The 23799-nt window shown below is 37.1% G+C and overlaps 1 protein-coding gene across 2 annotated transcripts in view; it reads left to right on the top strand.

The window, feature by feature from the left end:
* Nucleotides 1-23799, top strand: part of BMPR1B (bone morphogenetic protein receptor, type IB) — a 58049-nt gene that overhangs the window by 7919 nt on the left and 26331 nt on the right. The window contains exons 3-6 of one of the 2 annotated variants that reach the window (XM_008571336.1): nt 10532-10634; nt 11150-11252; nt 20299-20395; nt 21461-21599. In XM_008571336.1, coding sequence (XP_008569558.1) covers nt 10532-10634; nt 11150-11252; nt 20299-20395; nt 21461-21599 — 442 coding nt within the window. The remainder of the gene's footprint in view (nt 1-10531; nt 10635-11149; nt 11253-20298; nt 20396-21460; nt 21600-23799) is intronic. The other variant, XM_008571337.1, reaches the window with a different exon arrangement.

Genomic DNA, 23799 nt, shown 5'->3' with positions numbered 1-23799 from the left:
TTTCTGAGACTCTTCTTCCTTCCTCCAAACAGCACACATGCACTTAAGTAGAGCACAGATCCCAGGCTCCTTGTCAAGGAGCAAAACCCAGTAATTTTCTTTTAAAGAACACTATCCCCACAATTAGTTCAGCAGCAGGGAGTGTCAGATGTTTGTGGTAGTTTTTTTTGTTTGTTTTAACTATTAATGATGCCAATGGCATTAGTATTTCAGAAAGAACACCTAAGCTGTTGGGAATATTCATAAACTGACTCTAGGGAACAGTATAGTGACAGAGTTTGTGTGAATCCACCAGGTGTTAGGGAAGACATTGTCAGAGTACTAGAAAATAAACTCTTTAATAGGTTAGTCATGTTTTCATAGATGCTTTATAACATTTGAAACTTGATTATTTGCCTTTTTCTTCTGTACACATGTTTAGGCAGCCACATCCAGTTTGTTCATCACTGTAGCGGCATTTACTCCCTAAGGTGAGGATGGCAGTGGGTAAAAAGCTAACACTTAAGGAGGCCAGAGGTTGTCAACAGAGAAGCAGATAAGTTAACCAGGCACTGTGGATCTCAGGAGTTACAGTGTCAGAGAAGCAGAGTGTGCTTTAAGAGAGGTCATGGACTCAAATAGGGGGATGGACTGCTAGGTTTGGAGTCCAGATGGAACATTGGGTATTCATTAGGCAGGAAGGTGCATGAAGCTGAGTTGAATTTTTTTTCTTCTTTCTTACACCTTTAAGTTTCCTGTGAAGTGTAATCTAATACAAGTTTACCAGTGTATCCTGGGAACTTAGTATATTTAACACAAAAAATACATATTAACTGAGTGACACAGGGAGGAAAGTTGGGTATATTCATAAATATATATCTCATTTAAACAGCAAAACAACTCAACTTTGAAAGGTTTAGTAACTTGGTTCCTGTACTATAGAACAAAGTTGGGATTACTGACTTTTGTGCCAAGGTATAATGATTCCAAAGCTCAGACAGTTTTTCCCGGGAAATACTCTCTTTACAGTAAACAGAAAAAGTGTCAGGAAAGTTCAAATATATTCTGAACAAAGGAAAATCAGCAGGAGGAAGCAAATTGGGGGTATTTTACTATTTTGTTTGTAGTATTCAGAATACATCTATGTGTCATTTGAGCTATTGTCCTGGTGGTCAGATGTTCAGGATTTTCTAAAACTATCCCAATTTCAAATAGTTTGTCCTATTTTCCTTATAAGTCATTTAAATGTCCTAAGTTGGTTTGGGAGAAAATGTTAAGGCAGCACTAACTGCAGTGGAAATGCTTGGTTTTGGGAGGGAAAAGCTTGGCATGTTCAAAGGAGACTGGTTTTCCTAGAGCACAGAAAATAGGAGGAGATGTGGTAGGAGTTGAACCTGTAGACCAGGAAAGATTACTGACCTGGTACACTATATTAAGAATGTTGGTCTTATTCCTAAAAGCATTGAGAAGCCTTTGAAGGAGGTGTTTATAAAGGAGTGGCAGTGAAGATGAACTAATCTGATTTGAATTTTTGAAAAATTTTCTTTGCTGAAGAGTATTGAATGTATTAGAAGGAGACAAAGGGAATTCAAGAACAACAGTTAGGTCAGAGAAATTGAAAAGTGGATTTAGTAAGAACAGTTCATATGAGGAAAAACTGACCTTGAACTGGGGAGGTGCTGGTGCAGGACAGAGTTGGGTATATTTGAGAAATATTTGAGGTAAAGTTGTGTGTTGATGGATTGAATATGGGAGAGGGTGACAAGAGGACTTTACAAGTGCTTGGAAGTAGATTTAGTTGCCTTTTAACGGAAGAGTATGGAGGACAAGAACCAAGTCCCAATTTGGACATGCTAAGTTTGAGGATTTTGACACTTCCAAGTGGAGATATCAAAGAGTGGGCAGTGGGATATGGATCTGGAGCTCAGAAAAGAGGTTGAAGAGAGAGAACTGAGTGAATAGAGCATTAATTAGTCCATATTTGCTGTAAAACAGCCTCAAAATCACAGTGGTTTCCAATCAAAGACATTTATTTTTTCCTTCAGAGGTTTATAAGTGGGCTGCAGCTATACTGGGCTCTGGTGGGCTTATGTGGGCTTGACTTCAAGTTGTTGCTTGACTTCAGGCCTGCTGCATGTTTCTTCATTCTTGATGGACCAGCAGCTTCTCAGGGCATATTCTTTTTCATGTGAGTGTGAGAGAGAAACCTCTTAAAACTTCTGCTTGTGTCATGTTCTCTAACTTATTATTTACCAAATCAAGTGACATAGTCTTGCTCAAAGTCAAGGGTAAATCATGGCTATGGTGAAGCATGAAGATTTGAGATCAATAGTAGAACAATCCAGCCTACCAGAGTAGGACTAAGCCTTGAGACACATAATGCTTAGGTAAAGGAGGATGTCCCTGAGAGGCTAAGAGCAGTAAAGCAGTGAGTATGATATCAATGAAGCCACGTTTACAGAGGGAGGTAATAAGATCAGCTGTGTTGGATGCTATTAGAGGTCAAGTGGGGTAAGAACTGAAACATGGCAGTCATATTTATTAACATTGATAACTGCAGTTTAGAGATATTTAATGTAGTAGAGATGGATGCCAGATTGGAATGGGCTGTGAATTATATGGTTGCCAAACTTTGATTTATGATAGCAAAGAAAAAGAAAACAAAAATACAAGAAAAAGAAACAAAAACAGCAGCAGTAACAATGGAACCCCTCAAGAGCATGACTATACCATTACAGTCAACATGAATGGGTTAACTTGTAGAAGCCAACATAAAACTAGTATTTTTTGGAACTTTTATAAATAGTTGCATGTTTACTTTCACCTATCTTTAATCATCACAACACTCCTATCAAGAATGTAGCATTATCTATATTTTTCAGGTGAGAAATCAGAGGCTCTGAAAGGTTAAGTAACTTTCATTAGTTATGATGATATGATGAAAAAATTGTGGTCAATATTTCAAAGTCCTGAATTCTTGCAGCAGCCAACCTTGACACTAGTTCTCAAAGGAGCGAATATGTACTCTTGAGTCAAGTGCACATGCATATTGCTAATAAGGTATTGACTCCAGTTGAGTCTGCTTGTGCACTGAGATCAATCATGTGTGAATCAGAGGGGCTACTTTTGTTCGTCTTAAAACCCAGGATAAATTCATGGCTTTCTACTTCCATTCCTGTAAGCCCACACTCTACTCTTTGCCCTCTGAGTCAGTACTTCTGAAGCTATCTCTGATGGAAGATAGTCCTGTTTCCCAATAAGTCATACACTGCTACTTTCCTAAAGTACAATAAAAATGAATTATTAGAAAAATGAATTTAAAAATACTTGCGAATTATATGCCCCATTTTTTTCTATTTCCTGTTATTTAGATTCGACACATAAATTTTTCCTCTCAAATTACTATACAGTTTCAATTTCTGTATTAACCTCTTCACAGACTGGTATCAAGCAGTATTCTGGCCTACAGGAGAACTCACCTTGAATAATACTGCACTAAATATCGTACTCCTAGGTAAAACAGTTTTAAGGACAAGGGTGTGCTTTTGTATGCCTTAGATAAGGGCTGGTTGAAGTCGTCTGTTGTGAGGCATTGTACTGGGCAGGTCTTAGCAAAACGGTGTTGTGGGTAGGTTTCATGTTCATTACCACTTCCACCTCCTTGGAGAGAATAATCTAAAAGGAGGCCAAGAATGAAGAGTGCATTATGCTTAACAGGTATTCTGAAGCCCTCCACGATAATTCAGAGAACATGTGCAAAGTTCAGAGACTTGTAAACTCTTCGCCAGGAATATCAATTACTATCAGTTAGCCAAGGCTAATATCATTCTTGGCTAATCTCTGTCAGGTACTTATGTGTCTGCTTACAAAATCCAATCCATTTCCATTGCTCATGTCATGCATGTTAGACAATCTAGTGCAAATATTTCATGACTGAACACAGTATTAGAGGCTTTTTTATATTTGTAATTCAAATTAAGGGGTGAAGCCACTGTCCTGTCTTCTCAAGATAATGTCTGTCTCCGAAATATCTTTCCAGGTGTCATTTTGCATTGTGATCCTTCGAATTCCATTTCCAAATTCTATTCCTAGCACCACAGACCACCTCTGCATGCCTTGAACTCTGCAGTCTCCCCGAGTAACTCTTCTTATGTGGCTTTCACCATGCCAGTGTTCTGTCTCATTTTCCTGTCCTAGCAGGTGTTATCTCAGCCTTGATTGTTTATGTTTTTCTCTATGTAATCTAGTCTGGCTTTAGTTACCCTTGTTTTCCTTGGTGTGGCCTGTCATAGTCCTTTTGTCCCTGTCTCAACACCTCTCCCAGGTTCCTCTACTTCCTCACACGTCTATCCATTTCTAAAAAATTTTACTCTTTTTTCAGGGATAATTTATAATACTTCCTCATTTATCTTATTGAGTTCTGACCAAGAATTCTCCTGCCTGGGCAGTTTTCAGGATTTACAGGTGTAATAAATCAAATTGTATGTTTGCACAGGATGTGCAAGTGACACCAGGCTGCTTAAATGAGGAATTAGTTACGTCTCCAGCTGTATATCTTGAAGAGTCACAGGGGCCAGAAGGAAAAGCTTAGGGGCTGTGAGCCTTTTTACAAAGTTTGTATTTACCCAGACCTTTTGAACCTCTTGCTGAGTGCAGTGGTGTGAATTTTCAGACTCAAGGTCTCAGAGTATTTAAAGTGTGCATTGTTCTGGTTAGCTTATGCATGGTACCTTGCATGCAGAACTTCATTATAAGCCATCCAGTTTTTATCACTGTTGCCCATTTAGACATTGAGCCTTATGATTCTTTTTTTCCAGTAGGGGATATTGTTTTCAAACCATTGCACTTATGCAAATGATGAGTCCTTTATTAGAACTTGGAGTTTAGATGTAAGAGGCTGTGATTTCAAATTTGCTTTTGGAGTCTTTTATAAGAACTAACTCTCCTTTTATGCGTCTCATTAATCACAAATGAGAATGTTAAATGGGCCCAATTTGTTGGTTGACTTAATAAAAAATGAATAGTGTAGGACTCTTTAAAATTATACAGAGAGAACCATCGAAGGTTTTTGAGCAGAGGAAGAAAACATAAGATTTATCAGGAAGTTCCATACTTTCTTGGAGTCAAGAGAGAGGAGAGGGGATGTGCTGCTAGAAGGCTCTCAGAGCAGTCCAGGTGAGAGAGAGTGAGGGTTGACACAGGGTGCTGGGGGAGAAAATATGTGAATGCTTGTTGAATGTGAAAACTGAGACAAGTTCAAAAAATCTTGTACCTTACAGAAAAAGTGAACAAAATGTTAAATCATTTGGAATGGGTGCCAGAGAAGGGTATGATAGTTACATGTCCTGGAGGATAAAATAAAAAGGCATATCTCGCATTGGGACTTTGTCATTAATGTTGTAACTTCACCTTCCTCCAATACTATCACCCCTCAGAGGAAAAGCCAGAAAGGTGACAGGAGAGCTTCATATAGAGGGTACTTCAAAAAGTTTGTGGAAAAATGGAATTAAAAAATAATACGAATACTTTCATGAACTTTTGGGGTACCTTTTTATTTTACTCTATTTTCCTTCACCACTGTGGGAATCCATCCATCTGAAGATGATAGGGGGAAAAAACCCAAATCTTCAGATTCTGTTACTTTGGTAATTACCCCTGCTCAAGGTTCTTGTTTTGCTTATTTGTCAATCAGTGGAAAACACTTAGGTAGCTTATGATTTCTGTCCCAACCGCTTGAAGTTGGATCGCTTTCTCTCCTCTGGGCTTGGTGGCCTCAGTAGCCTGTGAGCTCCTCAGGAGCAAAGGCTCATCTTCCTGACCTTTGCATTCTCAGCACCTGACTTCACCTGAGTCACAGCGTGCTCAGTCATGTGTGTAAAATGAGCCACTGTTAACAAAGCTGTAAGCCGTCTTCAGCTGTTTTAGTTAACTAAAATGTTTTAGTTATCTAAAATTTGTATGTGTATTTGAGTTTACCTGTGACCTTGGGAACTATTCCCTTACATATTTTGGAAGACAGGATGTTTTCAAGGACTATTTACAGATGACCTAGAATCAACCAGTCTTTGGAAATTAATTCTGACTGAAACTTAAAAACAATTCGAAAGAAGTTTAAGAATTCTAGTATTACATAACTGTAAAGCTACAGACTACACCAATTGTAGGGTAGGGGACTATTGTATTGTTAAAGCAATTCATAACTAAAGCCAAAACGCTTCATTATTTTAGTTATACTAAGTTTCCTTTTGTATTGTCAGGGCTAGGGCTCAGACCCTTCAAACCCATTGTACACACTGGGTCACCAGACCCCTCACGTGCAGATCCACAAGCTAGGTAATTGGGAAAGGTCCTGGGAGCCATTGGCAGACGACACAAGCTCAGTCCTTAGCAGCAGCAGCAGCTGTGCTCACCTCTTGGGGCATCCTGGGAGCACTGGCAGTAACAACTTGCAGCAACAGCCTCCAACAGCAGTAGCGGCCTTCCCATGGCCCCCTGGGGGCATCCCTGGGGTGGGGAGGGGGCCTGTGGATCAGAGCTGCTTGGCTTGTCCTTTATACTTAAGTCCATAACCCAGGACACCTGGGTGCACGTGCGTTTTTAAATCAAATACTTGGCAAGATTCTGAACGTCTGAGGGGCCCTGACCATTTTTGTATATTTTCCCAACTCCTACTGAAGAAATTGGAATAAATATTGATCAGTCAAGAGAATTGTTAATTCTTGTGGGCAGATGCAATTGTGCAGATACCCATTTACATAATTAAATCTTATCCTGGGAAAATTTAAAATACTGCTTTAAAATTTTCAATCACCTGATTGAGGATAACATAAACTCTTTTTAACTAGTAGTTTAAAAATATTTTATAGTTAAATTAATCTTTATAAAGATCTAAACTAGTTAGAGGAAAAGTTCTGCAGTAGTCTTTTCTCAACTGTGGTGGCTGTGTTTGAACAACCCAGGGGTTTGCAATAAATAAACATAAGATCTTACTGAAAACTAGAGTTAAAGGGACCAAAGCTTGGGTAAATCTTGTGAATGCCGAACCTCATGTTAAGTAAAGATGCTGTCAGTGCAGTTTTAGACATCCTGTGAAATTGGTTTCTAGCCATTCTCCAACAACTAATGAAGGAGTCAGGTTCCGAAAGGCTGTGATAAATCCCTTTGACTGTAAGTGAGAGGAGTTATTGTGGTCTCTGGATGTACATCCACCAAAAGGAGCATCCCTTTGTCCCTCAAAGCTTTAAAACGGGTTTAGTGCTTTCTTGCTAGTACCTGTTCACATGGGCATGCTGAAAATCTCTTGAGGCAGTTAATCCTCTAATGATCTTTCTCAATGGGCCTTTGCTTTTGGAATATTTGGCCAATTTAAGGAACCATGAGCCTGAAGAACCGTCCGAAACAACAAAAGTTGTATTATCATTCCTCTTTGACCTCACGGAACCTTTAAATTCTCAAGTGCTTTGCTTTTTCATGATTTAACATCATGTCAAGAGGCATTCAGCACCGATGACTGGTTATCTTGATAAACACTCAACTGTGGTTCCATTGTGTTAATCACTTTTCTTTGCCTATAACACAGGAACAGCGTTTTGAAATGTTAACATCAATTGTCTTTTTTTCATTCATAATCATTACTCTAGTCAGATGAGTCATCGTGCACTCATGAATACATCTCACTACTTTCAATTTTGTTTAAAATTATTTTTACTTTTATTTCCTTTATGATTCTTCATCCCTTGTTATTATCACTTTCAACATAGTGGGATCGATGGGGTAATAAGCTATATACAAAACAGAGCTAAAACATGGCCACCACGTAGCAGAATGTTTAAATAAGCCAATGGTAAGAGTTAATTGCCCTTTGTGACAGCCAGCATCCTCTCTTAGTGGTGGGCAGAGTTGATGAGCTTTGACTTTGGAGCATAGCTTTGTTTACATTTGTGCTTGCTTGAGAGTTGAAAGTTCTCAAGAAATTCCTAAGCTTGTGTAATTCTACTTCTAGTTCCAGTTAATATCCCTTGCTAGATAGCAGTTTCACTAAGAAGCTTATAAATTATTTTTGCTTCATTGAAGAAATGGCTCTCTCACCACCTTTCTTGTCCTCCATCTAAACATTTGATTCCTTTCTGAGTTTATGACTTATGAGATCTTGATTCTTTTCTCCAGGGTCTCTCTCCCTCCGCATCCCCTCTTTGTACTTTAAGCTCCTCCCTCTTTGGAGATGATGGAGTGTATTTTTAAAGCTTGAATTTACTCTCCCTGATTTTTTTAAAAATAGATCTTAGGACATTATAAAAGCAATTTGCCAACAGCTTTACCTGCTTTTATTATTCCCTTTTTTATTCTTATAAGTATATATTCAGATTTAGAGTAAAGGGAACTCATGATTAAGGAGAGTGTAAACTTTTTTTTTTTGGTGGCTCGCCAGTATCCAGGGATCCGAACCGTGACCTTGGTGTTATCAGGCTGCACTCTAACCAACTTGAGCTAACCAGACAGCCCCTATTAAGGAGAAATTAGTCTTTAGATTTAGCATATTGTATTGGTCTCTAGTCCTATGGACTCTGAATATCAGAATATTAGGAAGACGGTTATTTCTGATACTTAATTATTGCTTTTAATGAGAAATGTGAGTTATATATACAGACTAAATATGTAGGAAAAAAATTTTAAAAATCACTAGTATTGCTCATTCATACTGTTTAAAGTAAATTTCCATGCAACAGCTATTTTGTTTATTGCTTCAGCATTTACACACTTTACATTTTCATAGCAATTTCTGTAAAGCCCCGAAGAATACAGAGCATAGGCTGTTCAGAAGCACTCTTTCTTCCACAACAATATTCATGCATTTGACCTTAGTCTAACAGAGAGATTTATCATTGGTGCTTCCTAGCTGTTCATTAGTATGTTTGAACTTTGCTTTGCTAGTTCTTATAAACTGAGGTATTTTGGATTACTTGAGACTTATAAACTGAGTAAACAATTCTAAGGGTGTTGATATAACTGAAGGGCTAATGTATGGCAGAAGGCTGCTACCACTAATGCATAATAGACAAACCCACAAATCATGGCTAATACCATTCTCAGAGCCTTCTTCCCATGACCTTTCAGGACTGTGCTGTCATATCTGTCTTGGATGCTGAGTGTGCCTATGTATGAGAAAAGGATGGAGATAGAGTTTAGTACTTTATTTTTTAAGACATGCAGTAGTAGTTTATGACTTGTATCGAGAGTTTGCTGGCATGCATCACCCAAATTTGTGAAGACAGTAATGTCTGTTTACAAATAGTTCTATATATAGCAGTTCCTGTTTTTCCATTCTAGTCCCAGGGGGAGAATAGCAGAAAACATGTGGGAATGAAGTGAGAGGCTCTTGATGAAAGGCCTGATTCTGTAACTGTTTGTTCTCTGACCTTGTTTATTACTCTCTTATAACTTCGATTTCCTCATCTGAAAGACAGAAATAATATTACTTTCTTAGTATTGTTGAAGGTATTAAATGACACAGAATAAGTGAAAGTTAATTTTAATTTAGAAAACCATACAGAAATTAATTTTTTTCCTTTCCATTGTTTTGTCCAAACTCTTTTTTCTGTTGTCCATCCTTACTCCACCCCCACTGAAGCCTAGACTCCTTACCACCAAGCTTAGTTTCTTCAAATAACAGTCCAGCCCAGAAGCCCAGGTACCAAATGACAGTATCTTCATTGCCTCAGTTATGATGTGCCGATCCCAACTCCTGCCTTTCTTTAATTTTTGTGCCTTAGTAAGATATAACTGTATTTCACTATCTCAGAGCAAGTAGAACCAGCATAAAGGTTCACTTACATGTGTTCGAACCCTTGCTCTCTCTCTCACTAACTAACTATACAACCTTTGGAAAATTACTCAAGCTCTCCAAGCCTCAGTTTCCTCATATAGAAGGTGAGAATAGAACAACCTTCCTTACAGAGTTGTTGTCTGGATTTGTCTGGAAAAATGGTATCTGTGAAGGGCCAAAATAAGTGTCAGGAATTGGTGTATATGGTTATTAATGGTAATTACTGATATATGTTATATAGAAATTTCAGATACTTCTTTCTCACAGGTTTCCAAAGAGGACATCAGCAAATGTTTATGTGATAATTAAATCTGCTTTCATAAAAGGAAGTTTTGGGATTCTCTCAATAGATTGTAACCCATAAAGATCATTGACTTTCTGCTTGTTTGCAGTGAGACAAATGATACACATCATTCATTTCCTTTCTCCTAGACAGACAGACAGACACACACACACACACACACACACACACACACACACACACACACACACACACTCCCTCCCTATTCCTGCTCCCTCTCTCTCTCCCCCTCCCTCTCTCTCCCTCTCTCTCTCTCTGTCTCCCTCTGTCTCCCTCTGTCTCTCCCTCTCTCTCCCTCTGTCTCCCACTGTCTCTCTCTCTCTCTCTCCCCCTCCCCCTCCTCTCTCTCTCCCTCCCCATCTCCCTCTCCCTCCCTCTCCCTCCCCACTCACTCACCCACCCACTCACTGTGCCTGTTTGGTCTTTAGCACAGACGGATATTGTTTCACAATGATAGAAGAAGATGATTCTGGGATGCCTGTGGTCACTTCTGGATGTCTAGGACTAGAAGGCTCAGATTTTCAGTGTCGGGTAAGGAAGATAACTTGATTCTACTTTATAACCTTTCATTTGCAGAATTTCCAACAAGTTTCAGGAAAGATAAAACAATTTTTCCTGGCCAGCACATTTTTCGTAATTTGGAAAATAATTGAAAATTCTCAATGGGGCAATTCCCCTTCATTTTGAAATCAAATATTCTTTTTATTTTTGCTGTTAATTTCTTTCTTAGTGTCCCATTTGATCGTCTTCCTCAAAATCCAATTTAGCTAATTGCATTAAGCCAAGCCTTTCTCCTCAGTTTACACTATATGCACTGGTTATTATAAATGTAGTAATAATTTTGTTGAAATGGAGAAGTTGTAATAACACAATACATGGTAATTTGAAAGAAATTACTTGACAGAAAATAGCAATTTCAAGATGATTGAGTAAAGATTGAGAATTTGAAATGAATTATCTATATAGTGAAAATTTTTAAAGTTTTAGATGATGCAACTTTGAAATTTAGAGGAAACCCACTAATAGCTGTTTTGGTTCAATTTTAGGACACTCCTATTCCTCATCAGAGAAGATCAATTGAATGCTGCACAGAGAGGAACGAATGTAATAAAGACCTACACCCTACACTGCCTCCATTGAAAAACAGAGGTAAGATGAGGCACGCTTCTGGGTTGGAAAAGCTTTAGGCACAATGAAAAGAAAAATGGAACTGTTCTCTCTGTTCCAAATTAATCTACCTGCACCATTTTCCACTGCTGGGGAACAATACTGAGACAAGATGATGTAATGAAGCTGTCATTCAAAGGCACGTTCAAGTAGTTCTTGAGAAAATAGATGTATGTAGCTTCACTCTTATGATTTTTATTACCTTAACTTCTCCCCACTTCCCTTCAGAAAACTACAGTTTCTAAAGATTATAGTATGTTGCAGGAGGGTCAAAGAGGGAGTCAGTGTTTTATGCTTACCCCTAAAAGTTATTCAGAAGTTGTATTTTACTCAAAAACTATCTTATGCCTACATTCATTTGAAATAATAAAGACCTTTAATATATACACAATGGAATATTATTCAGCTCTAAAAGGATTTTGCAGCAACACGGGTAGACTTGGAGGTCATTATGTTGAATGAAGTTAGCCAGGCACAGAAAGACAAATACCATGTGATCTTACTCATATGTGGAATCTAAGAAAAAAAAAAGTTGATATTATAGAAGTAGAGAATGGAATAGTCCTTACCAGAGACTGGGGAGAGAAGGGGGGAGGTGGGGTGGGCAGGGAGAGGCTGGCCAATGGGTACAAAATTACCAATAGATAGGAAGAATAAGTTCTGGTGTTCTATTGCATAGTAGGATGACTGTGGTTAACAGTTACATTTTGTATGTTTCATAATAGCTGGAGTAGAGGCTTTTGAATGTTTTTCTCACAAAGAAATGATAAACGCATGAAACAATTGATACATTAACTACCCTGACCCAATCATTATAAATTGTAAAGTGTATCAAAATATAAGATTGTACACCATAAGTATGTACAATTACAATGTGTAAGTTAAAAAAAGTAAAAACCTTATAAAGGACTGAATCAAAGACTATTTGCTCTATGACATTTCTTTTGATTATGCTAGACTTTTTTAGTCAAATCATATATCAGTATATTTATAAAATGGAGATGTATACAAGTTTTTTATTTCAAAACTTACATATCTCATTAAAAAAGATAAATATTACATCCTCAAAGACTTTTTGTTAGAAACAGCTCCCATGTTTCCTTTCTCCTCCTTGCTCTCACCACAAAATAAATGATACGTAATTGTTGTAGTTTTAAGTCCTAAGTCTTTTACTGTATAAGTGATTTAAAATGATTTTTCAGGAGAAGTGAAAATTTTTCCAACAAAATATTATGGAATTTCATGGCTTTGGTAACTTTTTTTTTTTTTTTTTTTGGTCTTTTTCCGTGTCCGGCAATGGATCCCAACCCCCAGTGTTGCCCCCGTACCGGACCGGGGACCAGCAACGGGATTGCAACCCTCAGTGTTGCTCCCGCGCCTCGCTCAGCCAGTGAGCGGGAACCGGTCCGTATGTGGGATCCGAACCCTCGGGCGGGAGCGCCGCCGCGCTTCCCAAGTGGCGCACTGTCCAGTGCGCCACCAGGCCAGCCCCTTTGGTAACTTTTTATAACATTTGTTTCTGCTGTAGTCTAGAAAGCTGTACAACACTGACTCATGATAGTTCACATCAAAACCTCAAAGACATTTAAAAAAAAACTTTGTCAGGCACCATGCTAGGTGTTAAGAATATAGAAATGGATGAAGAAAATTCTTGCTCCCAAGAGAAGCATGTAAATAATTAGATTATATTTGGTCAGGAATATCTCAGGAGCAGAATTAGATTGTAAAGTGTATTAAGGACACAAGAGTGGCTAGCTCTGTCTGGGGTGGGAAGGTGTTAAAATAACTTCACAGAAGTGATACTTGAACAGGACTTTAAGGATGAACAAGATTTTGCAAAGCAGACAAGGCAGGATAAGCTAAATGGATAAAAATTTAAAAATTGAAATAGCTAACATAAGCTAAGCATTGTGCTAAGTATTACATTAATTAATCCACTTCAGCATCACAACAACTCCACAAGAATTTATGATTATTATTCCTATTTTAAAGATGAGGAAATTGCAACACAGAAAGGTCTATTAACTTTCCCAAGTTTGCATAGCCTGTGAGAAGCAGTGGATCTAAACTGAGGCAATAGTTAAGTGTGGAGTTCTGGTTTGTAATGTTGGAGAAGCATTTGCAAAATATAGCAGTATAAAATAGCATGGCTGGTTGGAGAAAATTTCATAATTTTAGAGAGATGGAGCCACATACTTGTTAGGACTAGGAAGGTGATGGAGTATTATCTGATGAGGTTAAAAATGTAGGAAAATTTCAAAATAGAATAAGTTTCTGGAGGACAGAGTGAAAATGCTTTGAAAATAAGAATAGGAGTAATGAGAAGACAAGTTCTTGGTTCAAGGCAGTATGGGGAGGATGATGCAGGGCTGGCTGGTGGATTCTACTGAGGATTATGTAAGGCAATTGGTTTTGGAAGCATTAGTGGCATTAGAGTTTACTGCTTTGAACCCTGAGGATCCCAAGCAGTGCCTAGACAAGGTCTCTGCAGATTCCACCTCACTTTATTGGCCCACTCGTTTTGGGGTCAGGTAGAAGTCACTGCAGACTGTGGTCTGAGAGCACTGGCTTTTTTACATAGTCATACCACAGAGCTGCTGCCTTTTTTTTTTTTTTTTTTGCCTCCATCATATACATGTTTACAGTGTTTTTATTGAAAGTGTACTATATGCACTGTCCTGGTGTTTTAAGCAGTTACAAACCACTTAATTATCAGAGAGGAGACAGTAGTGACAGAATGCAGTTTTGTTTTAAAGCCCCTGGTGATTCTTACTTGCCTCTCAGAGTGAACCAGACTTCCCTCAGGAGTTCTAGGTTCTTCTTCCCTGAGCAGCTGGAGTGACAGCACAGGTAGAAATCTCCTACCCTAGAGAGAACTGTAGGCTTTGCTCTTTGCCTGATAGGTATCTGGAAGTGTTCACTTTCCAAGGCTCTGGCAGTGACTTGAATGTTTACATTGTTAATGCTTTGAGCACAGGTAATGGCAGACTAAAACATGACCAGTGTGACCAACAGAAACAAAAGGTTTATTGATAAAGATCACCTACTCATGAAAGAAGACAACAAGGCAGTAGATGAGGCTGCAGGGGATAGGGTTATTAGGGCAAAGAAAAGGAAAATGGAAAGGTAATGCTAGCCTTAAATAAAGTGCTTGATGTGTTGAAAAAGAATCCCTTAGGTCCTTTCTAGTCTCATTGCTCTCATAAATCAAAAATATAATAAGGTGAGTAATAAATATAGTGTTCTTGTAGTTCAGGTTGTATTCTGTATTCTGCATTAACTTGGAAAATAAAATGTGGTGAAGCTGAGAGTTTTAGTAAAATTATTTCACTGGAAAGAAAAAGTACTATGTTTTCCTATACTGATAATATGTTGTGATTATCTGGTTAGTTCTAGTTTTAGTTGAGTACCTGGCATTCTCCTTAGATTTCTGCAAAATAAAGCTTTTGTTATCTTTAGAATTGAAAATATATTTTAAGCTGAGTTTCCAGTGGCAGTCTTTGCATGTAATGTGCTGTGGTATTTGTATGCCTGTATAAGTTTGAAAACATTGTGAATTGTGCTTTCACTGGCTGAGGTGTTGTGACATCGTGGGTCTATCATTAATTCTGTATCTAACCTAAGTGGGGGAGGAATGGAAGAAATTTTTACTAAGACAATTCATTGTGTAAAATTTTAGCATGCTTGGGGCCGGCCTGGTGGCGCACTGCTATAGTGCACCGCTTTGGGAGTGTGGTGGTGCTCCCGCCGAGGGTTCGGATCCCACATACAGACCGGTTCCCGCTCACTGGCTGAGCGAGGCATGGGAGCAACACCGAGGGTTGCGATTCCGTTGCCGGTCCCGGTCCGGTACGGGGGCAACACTGAGGGTTGCAATCCGTTGCCGGACACGGAAAAAGACAAAAAGGAAAAAAAAAATTTTTTTTTAGCACGCTTTTAAGAGCCTACAAATTATTTTCAAGATTTGCTAAGAAACACATTTCAGACAATGAATGTGCTAATTATATATGATTCCTGTTTGTGTTAAAGCCTGAGTGGCTTTTTGTACTGTAGTGGTCTGAGTTCCTGGACTCTTTTTTTCTAGAAAATTAGCAATGTATCTGAATTTATTAATATAAAACTCCATATTTTTAGTGGTCTCTCATTTAGTCTTTTCAGATACAGACTACTTTTCATTAACATTTTTCAGATAGTATGCATCATAAATAGTTGTTAAGCACATATATTTTATTTTTATTTATTAATACATTTTTAATTTTTTTTATTGGAACATAGTTGTTTGTACACATCTGTGGGGTACAGCATCGAATATCAATACCTGTGTGCAATATGTGATGTTCAAATCAGGATAATTCATATATTCGGCATTATACAATGTAATTGATTTTTGTGGCCCTTTACTAATTCCTCCCTTCCTCCCTCCCATTCCCTGTTTGCCACCCCTGGCAAACTCAGTTCTGTTCTCTTCTCTTAAAAAGTTCAATGTCTTTTTGTGATTGTTGTATCTTTTTTTCTTTTTAAAATTTATTTGTTTATTTATTTATTTATTTAATTAGCTCCCACATATAGGTGAGAACATGTGGTATTTCTCTTTCTATACCTGGCTCATTTCATTTAATATAATTTTCTCTAAGTTCATCCATGTTGCTGCAAATGACAGTATTACAGAGTAGTATTCCATTGTATAAATATACCATGTTTTCCTTATCCACTCATCTGATGGTGGGCATTTACATTTGTTCCAACTCTTGGCTGTTGTAAATAGAGCTGCAATAAACATGGGAGTACAAGTGTCCCTTCGACATGATAATTTCCATTCCTTTGGATATATACCCAGCAGTGGCATAGCTAGGTCATATGGGAGTTCTGTCTGTAGTTGTTTAAGGAAACTCTGTATTGTTTTCCATAATGGCTGCACTAATCTACAGTCCCATCAACAGTGTAGGAGGGTTCCCCTTTCTCTGCATCCTCGCCAGCATTTGTTATTCTCTGCCTTTTTGCTAACAGACAGTCTAACTGGAGAGTTAATGTGGTTTTGATTTGCATTTCCTGGATGCTGAGTGGTGTTGAGCATTTTCTCATGTGTCTGTTGACCATTCACATATCTTCCTTTGGGAAATGCCTATTCAGCTCCTTTGCCAATTTTTAAATCAGGTTTCTTGTTTTTATTACTGGGAAGTTGTTTGAGTTCCTTGTATATTCTGGATATTAATCCTTTGTCAGATGCATATTTTGCAAAAATTTTCTTCCACTCTGTTGGTTGTCTTTTCACTCTGTTGTTTCTTTTGCTACGCAGAAGCTTTTTAGTTTGATATAATCCCATTTATTTATTTTCCTCCTGTTGCCTGTGCTTTGGGGGTCATATTCCTAAAGTTTTTGCCCAGTGGTACTAACTGAAGTGTTTCCCCTGTATTTTCTTTTAGGAGTTTTATAGTTTCAAGATGTATATTTCATTCTTTAATTCATTTTGAGTTGATTTTGGTATATGGCGAGAGGTATGGGTTTAGTTTCATTTTTCTACATATGGATGTCTGATTTTTCCAGCACCATTTATCAAAGAGCAGTCTTTTTCCCAGTGTATGTTCTTGGTGCCTTTCTTGAAGATCAGTTGGCTATAGGTGTAGTGGCTGATTTCTGGGTTCTCTGTTCTGTTTCACTGGTCCATGTGTCTATTTTTATGCCAGTGCATGCTGTTTTGGTTACTATAGCTTTGTAGTATAATTTGAAGTCAGGTAGTGTTATGTCTCCAGCTTTATTTATTTATTTATTTTTTGCTCAAGATTGCTTTGTCTATTCAGGGTCTTTTTTTGCTCCATGTGAATGTTATGATTGTTTTTTTTTCTAAGTCTGTGAAGAATGTCATTGGTATTTTGATGGGGATTGCATTGAATTTGTAAGTCACTTTGGGTAATATGGACATTTTCACAATGTTAATTCTTCCAATCCAAGAGCATGGAATATCTTTCCATCTTCTTGTGTTCTCTTTAATTTCTTTCAACATTGATTTGTTGTTCTCATCATAGAGAGAGCTTTCACATCCTTGATTAACTTTATTCCTAGATATTTTATTTTTTTTTTTTTTGGTGACTGTTGTAAATGGGCTAGCTTTCTTGATTTCTTTTTCTGCTAGTTCATTGTTGTAGCATTAAAGTGCTACTGATTTTTGTGTGTTGATTTTGTATCCTGCAACTTTGCTGAAATCATTTATCTACTCTAAGAGGTTTTTTTGTAGAGTCTTTAGGCTTCCCTATATATAGGATCATGTCATCTAAAAACAGGGACAATTTACTTCATCTTTTCCAATCTGGTTGCCTTTTATTTCTTTCTCTTGAAAGCTCTTTCCTTAATAAGAGGAACAAGACAAAGATGCCCACTCTTGCCACTCCTATTTAACTAAGTATTGGAAGTAAGCATTTATATTTTAGACTAATGAGTAAATTATAACATTTACCATCATGAGGTTTGGACAAGAAATTAGTACAAAGATCTGCGGGTTATAGTTTAAATAATCCAAACTTTTTCTGAAATATTTCAAAGTAAGATTTATTTTCCAACTTATATGTTCATGTTAATTTCCAGATTTTGGTAATTGTATTACTATTTGGTAAGACAATGTCTCTGGTTCTCGGGAAGTAGGCTCTGAAGAATTTATAAATGGGTAGGAGCATTATGTCTGCAACTTCAGATGACCCCCAAATCATACAGACATACAAATAAATAAATAAGCAAATAAAAATAAATAGAAATGAGAGAGAGGTACTGAACGAGAGCAAGAAAATGATAAAACAAATAGGATAAAATGTTAACAATGAGAAACCTCGGGTGAAAGGCATATTGAAGTTCTTTATTCTTACAGTTTTTCTGTAAGGCTGAAATTGTTTCAAAATAATTAAAACATATATTCACATTGATGGTGAAGTACAGGGTAATTCAAAAAGTTTAGTGAAAGATTCATATTATCTTTTAAATTCTATTTTTCCCATGAACTCTTTGAAGTACCCTTGTAGAAACTTTTCCAATCTCTTTTTTTTTTTTTTGTCTTTTTTCCGTGTCCGGCAACGGATCGCAACCCTCAGTGTTGCCCCCGTACCGGACCGGGGACCGGCAACGGGATTGCAAGCCTTGGTGTTGCTCCCGCGCCTCGCTCAGCCAGTGAGCGGGAGCCGGTCTGTATGTGGGATCCGAACCCTCGGACGGGAGCGCCGCCGCGCTTCCCAAGCGGCGCACTATGCAGTGCGCCACCGGGCCGGCCCTTTCCAATCTCTTAAAAGGCTTTTTAACAATATGTACTGGAAGACCTAAAATATATGTTTTTTGAACTTATAATTCTACTTCTAAGAATCTTAATTAAGGAAATAATCATGGAACTATGCAAAGATGTATGTGTAAGAGTGTTCATTGTAGAACTTTATATATTGTGGTAAAGAAGTGTTAAACAGAATGTTTGTAATCTCCTAAATATACAACAGTAGAAGATTGGCTTTCTAATTAGGATGTCTCTGTGTATAATACTACGTAATTTTTAAAAATCACGTTGCAGGGCCGGCCCGGTGGCGCACTGGAGAATGCGCTGCTTGGGAGTGCGGCGGCACTCCCGCCGAGGGTTCGGATCCCATGTGGAGACCGGTTCCCGCTCACTGGCTGAGCGCGGTGCGGGTGCAACACCAAGGGTTGCAATCCCGTTGCCGGTCCCCGGTACGGGCGCGACACCGAGGGTTGCGATCCTGTTACCGGTCAGTAAAAAAAGACAAAAAGGAAAAAAATAAAATCATGTTGCAGAAAAAATGTTGTTTTGGAAAATTCACAATATTATAGAAAGGAAAACAATCTAGTTATAAAGGAGGTGGTGGGTTTTTGCTGTTTGTTTTTAATTTTAATGGTGCTCTTTAGTTTTTCTTCATGGAACACATAATTCTTTTGAATGAAAATAAGTCACATAGGTAGGATAAGGCCTCAGCCAAATATCTAGGTGGCTATGTAGTTCAAGGTATACAGCACAGTTGGAAAACCTCTTGTTTGTAGCCACCAAACTCATAAATTACAATACTGCCTTTTAAAATCAAGTAATAGTAATCATACTCTCAAGGGCATGCGGTGCCCTTAATAAGAACACTGCTAATTTTGTTACTATATAAGTGCACCTGGTTTTAAGTCAGGTTTTTCAAATATGTCCCAGAGACCACCTACATAAAAATCACCTGGGATGATCGTTAAAAAAAGTACTTTGATTAAAAATCTCTTGGGTTAAAGTCAGTAAATATGCATTTGTATAAAGCTAAGTCATTTTTATTTATATAAAGTTTGATAAGTTATGCTCTAGGTAGATCTGATTTGTCAAGAACTGAAGTTAAAACAAAATGAGTAATACATTAGTACTTCAAAAACTTTGTGGAAAAATTGAAGTAATAGGTAATATGATTCCTTCCATGAACTTTTTAAAGACCCCTTGTATTTAATAATTTGTTCTATAAAAGTATCACATATCTTTTGGCTGAATCACATCATTCTTTTAAAGTATGATTTCATTTATGAAAAATTAAGCAATACATTCTATATTTGGCAACATTTGAAGAATCCTCTTTTGTATCCATTATAAGATGACTCTGTGTTTTATGTACAATGAATGTGTACTCGTTTTTTAATCCAAACTCATGGTATAGATTGCTCCAGAAACCACGTGAGAAGAATCTGTGAACACATCCGCTGAATCTTGAATGAAGATGAGCTTCCTACTTATATTTTACCCTTGCTCATATTCTTTTTGTGGTTTTACCCTGTTGCTTCCAAAGAAGCCTGTTCCTTCCTGAGAAAAATAAATGTGTGTTCTTGAAATAAGTGCGTGGATGATGAATGATGATTCATGCTAGTCAAACTTATTAGAGTATATATGTATTCTTTCTTATCAATTAGCATGTTAAAAGGACCTTTCGTGTCTTGCATGTGACACTTAGCAAGCACATAGAGTTGCTTTCTAATTTTTAGGTGAAAGTATTCTCTGCGTTACAGTTCTCTTTCTTTTTATTTCCAGATTTTGTTGATGGATCTGTACACCACAAGGCCTTACTTATATCTGTGACTGTCTGTAGTTTGCTTTTGGTCCTTATCATTTTATTCTGTTACTTCAGGTACGTTCCCAATATGTGGATGTAGAATTTTGAGTTTATAGTATATTCCTTATACTAACATTCTATTGCTTTTGCGTGTTGGCATTTTTTACCACAGATTTCTTTGACCTAATTAGATCTTTTATTTAACTGAAAATATCTGTTACCACTCATAAATATTTATCTAATGAAGTTATAAATAGATACCTATCTCATTTCTACTTCAGACATCAAAACTACCTGGATAAATATTTCATCCTTAGGTAACCTAGGATAGTTAGGGAATTCAGGGACTGCTTAGGTTTGATTCTAAGAGTGGCTTGGGTAATTTATTTCCTGAGCTAAAAAATTCCTCTTAGCATTAAGAGATTTTAAGTATGATTTATAGATTATTAAAATAAATTAAGTTCAGTTATTATATTAAAGTTAAGTATGGTAGTTACAAATTATTTTCAGTCACCTAAGAACTTATTTTCAACTTTATGAAATATTAAGGATTATTATATTCATATCATTTGCCCTTTGAACAATTTAATACTCATTTGTGATACTCAGCAAATGGGTAGATTAGTTGATTCAAATAAATTCATTTCTAATTGAAGACATTGTAATTATTGACAAAAAGTTTTTAAAGTATAATTTTATTTCATTTATCTGTTATTGCCTTATGTGTTACCTTAGATGATAGAGTTAGCTGTAATGTTTTCTTATAAACCAAAAATTTGCATTTTTAATTATTTAGGGACCTTAAAAGAAAAGATTTTAGGGAGTTAATACTGGAGCTATTTGGAAACACTCACAGGATGTAGTTGGCTTGGTTGTATGCAATTGAAAGGAATAAAGAAAAATTGTAGATAGTTAAGACTGAGTAAAAACATCTAGTTTATTTTAAAAAGTAGGTTAACAAAATAATTATGATTTTTATTTTGGAAGCCATAACTAAAGGTAACTAATGCTAAGCATTTAATCTTGTACTATATTTATGTGCTAAAGTAAAACCTGCTGTGGTTACTGTTTTATCTGTAATGTTTTACCCCTGCCATTGCATTTCAGTATCTAAAATTATCTTTGTCTCTCTATTTTTAGGTATAAAAGACAAGAAACCAGACCTCGGTACAGCATTGGGTTAGAACAGGATGAAACTTACATTCCTCCTGGAGAATCCCTGAGAGACTTAATTGAGCAGTCTCAAAGCTCAGGAAGTGGATCAGGACTCCCTCTGCTGGTAGGAAAAGAACATGTCTTGTATTTAAAGGAACTGTCTTCTGAAAGGAAATGTCAATAAATACCGGGTTTCATTTTACTGAAACAGATAGGGCAACAGAGAAGGAGAAAGCTCTATGCAGTCATTTGGACATCAGATCTCAGACAGAGGGCTTCCTGATAACATTTTGACATATTGAGGGTAAGGCAATTGATTTTTAATGCAGGTGTATGGTTACAATCCAGACCCTCAGATATTCTGATAAGGAGCAGATTAGAAAACGTTAAACATGGTACCATCTTCCCTCTGTTTTCAGTAAGGATAGCATTACTGTACTTTGGCCTGGCTTTTGAAAGCAGAAAGTATTACAACTAGCTGGGATCTGAGTACTTCTATAAAGGAAGAAGGCCATATTTCAGCCGCAGGGTTTATGTTTCAGGGTGAAGTCCTGGATTTTCCATTTAGGAAAAGTTTAATTTTCTGATAGTTAGCACTGCCAGCCTGGAGAGAATATATACCATGTCCAAAGCACTTGCTTTAATGACAAATGTGTTTGATTCTTTTATGGATCATGCAGAAAGATTGTTGGGATTTAGGATGGAAACAATTTTAATGAGAAATATTTTCCTTAATAAACTTTAAAAATTGATTTCCCTAATCTTTATGATCTGATTCTTAATTTGGATATCTTATTTACTTGATTCCTTTGATGACCTTTTATTTACTACTACAAGTAACATTTTTAAGGCCAGGCAGAAAACAACCCGTGCAGAGGTATTTGGGTCATTATGATCAAAATGATGCTACTTAAGATGTGAAACATTTTTTTTGTAAAAGTTTTAATTATCAAATTCCTTGATTTCTTTTCATTCCTAGAACTTAATTAATAGCAATACAATTCTTATATTCGAAAACTGTAGTATATTTTTTTTTAGGAAATGGAAAGTACAAATAGTAAAATCCCCTTTGGTATTCATAAATTATATGCTCCTGCTCTCGGAATTGAAACTGATTTGTTCTTCTAGTGTTAACTCCTTTTAACCCATCTTTCTCATTACTTTGGAGTTATCTCTCTAAAATCTTTGATCTTACTATGTTACTTACCTGGATAAAACATTCTAATACCCACTATTGTTCATGGGTCTTCTTAGCTCCGTATGTATGGCACATAAGTTCAACCTGCCTGCCCAACCCTTCCTCCCACATGTCCCCCACCTGCTTCTTGAGCTCTAGTATGACTTTTGAGTAATTGTTTCTCAGATGCAACATATGTCCAAGTCTTTTCTAATGTAATCTCTTTATGAAACATTCCTCCAATTTAGGGCTCAAGGCCTACCTTACGTTTTACCTCTGTGACAACTTTTTGGTTTTCCCAGACTAAGCCAATCTGTTTTTGTGTCATAACATTTTCCTTTTAGTACTAATATGGCAGTTTAAAGTAACTGTATAATTGACATTAATATATCTGTGTCTTTTGGTGGACTATGTCCTTTTCAAGAGTGGAGACTACATTTCATTCATTCTGTATCCCCAGTAGAGTGCCTGATTTATTAAGGAGGCCTCTCAGTTATTTGTTTTAAAAAAGCTTTCCTCCTAGTTTTAGTCTTTGTAAAAATACTGTCTTGTTTCTATAATCACAAAATAGCATTTGGCTTACATCACGTAATGGTTAAAAGTACAGATTCTCAAACCAGATTGCCTGGGTTTCCAGTGCTGGCCAGATGTCGCCCTTTACAAATAGGTTCTCATTTAATCCTCATGGCAATCCCAGGAGGTAGTACTAGAAATATATCTGTATTACACATCAGGGGATATAGGCCCAGATAGGTCAGCTAGCTCGTATGTGGAGAAGAGATTCGAACCCGGATGATCTGCCTCCAGAATCTGTGCTCTTAACGTTTGTAAGATGTGAACCTAATGTTAGTTAAATAAATCCAAGAAATGCTTTTGAGAGGAAAGGGATGGGAAAGAGAGTTCTATAAAACCCAGTTCAGTAAAGAACAAGTCTCAGTATTACAGATTTAGTATCTGGTCTTAGGATTTTGTTTTTATGGTAAACAATGCAGAAGTGTACAGTAGTCTCTCCACGTGCTGGTGTGTAAGTGAATGCCTCACCTTAATGCTGATTTGTTATTTATTTCATTAACGTAATGGAAAAATTGATGCCTCATTCAAAAACACATAGTTGGACCTAGTGTTAACCAAACACTGTATATGTCTT

This window comes from Galeopterus variegatus, unplaced genomic scaffold (genome assembly GCF_000696425.1).
Source record: "Galeopterus variegatus unplaced genomic scaffold, G_variegatus-3.0.2 Scaffold682, whole genome shotgun sequence".
NCBI classification, from domain to species: domain Eukaryota; kingdom Metazoa; phylum Chordata; class Mammalia; order Dermoptera; family Cynocephalidae; genus Galeopterus; species Galeopterus variegatus.
The sequence above is the reverse complement of the archived record's forward strand: the minus strand, read 5'-3'. Positions and strand labels throughout refer to the sequence as shown.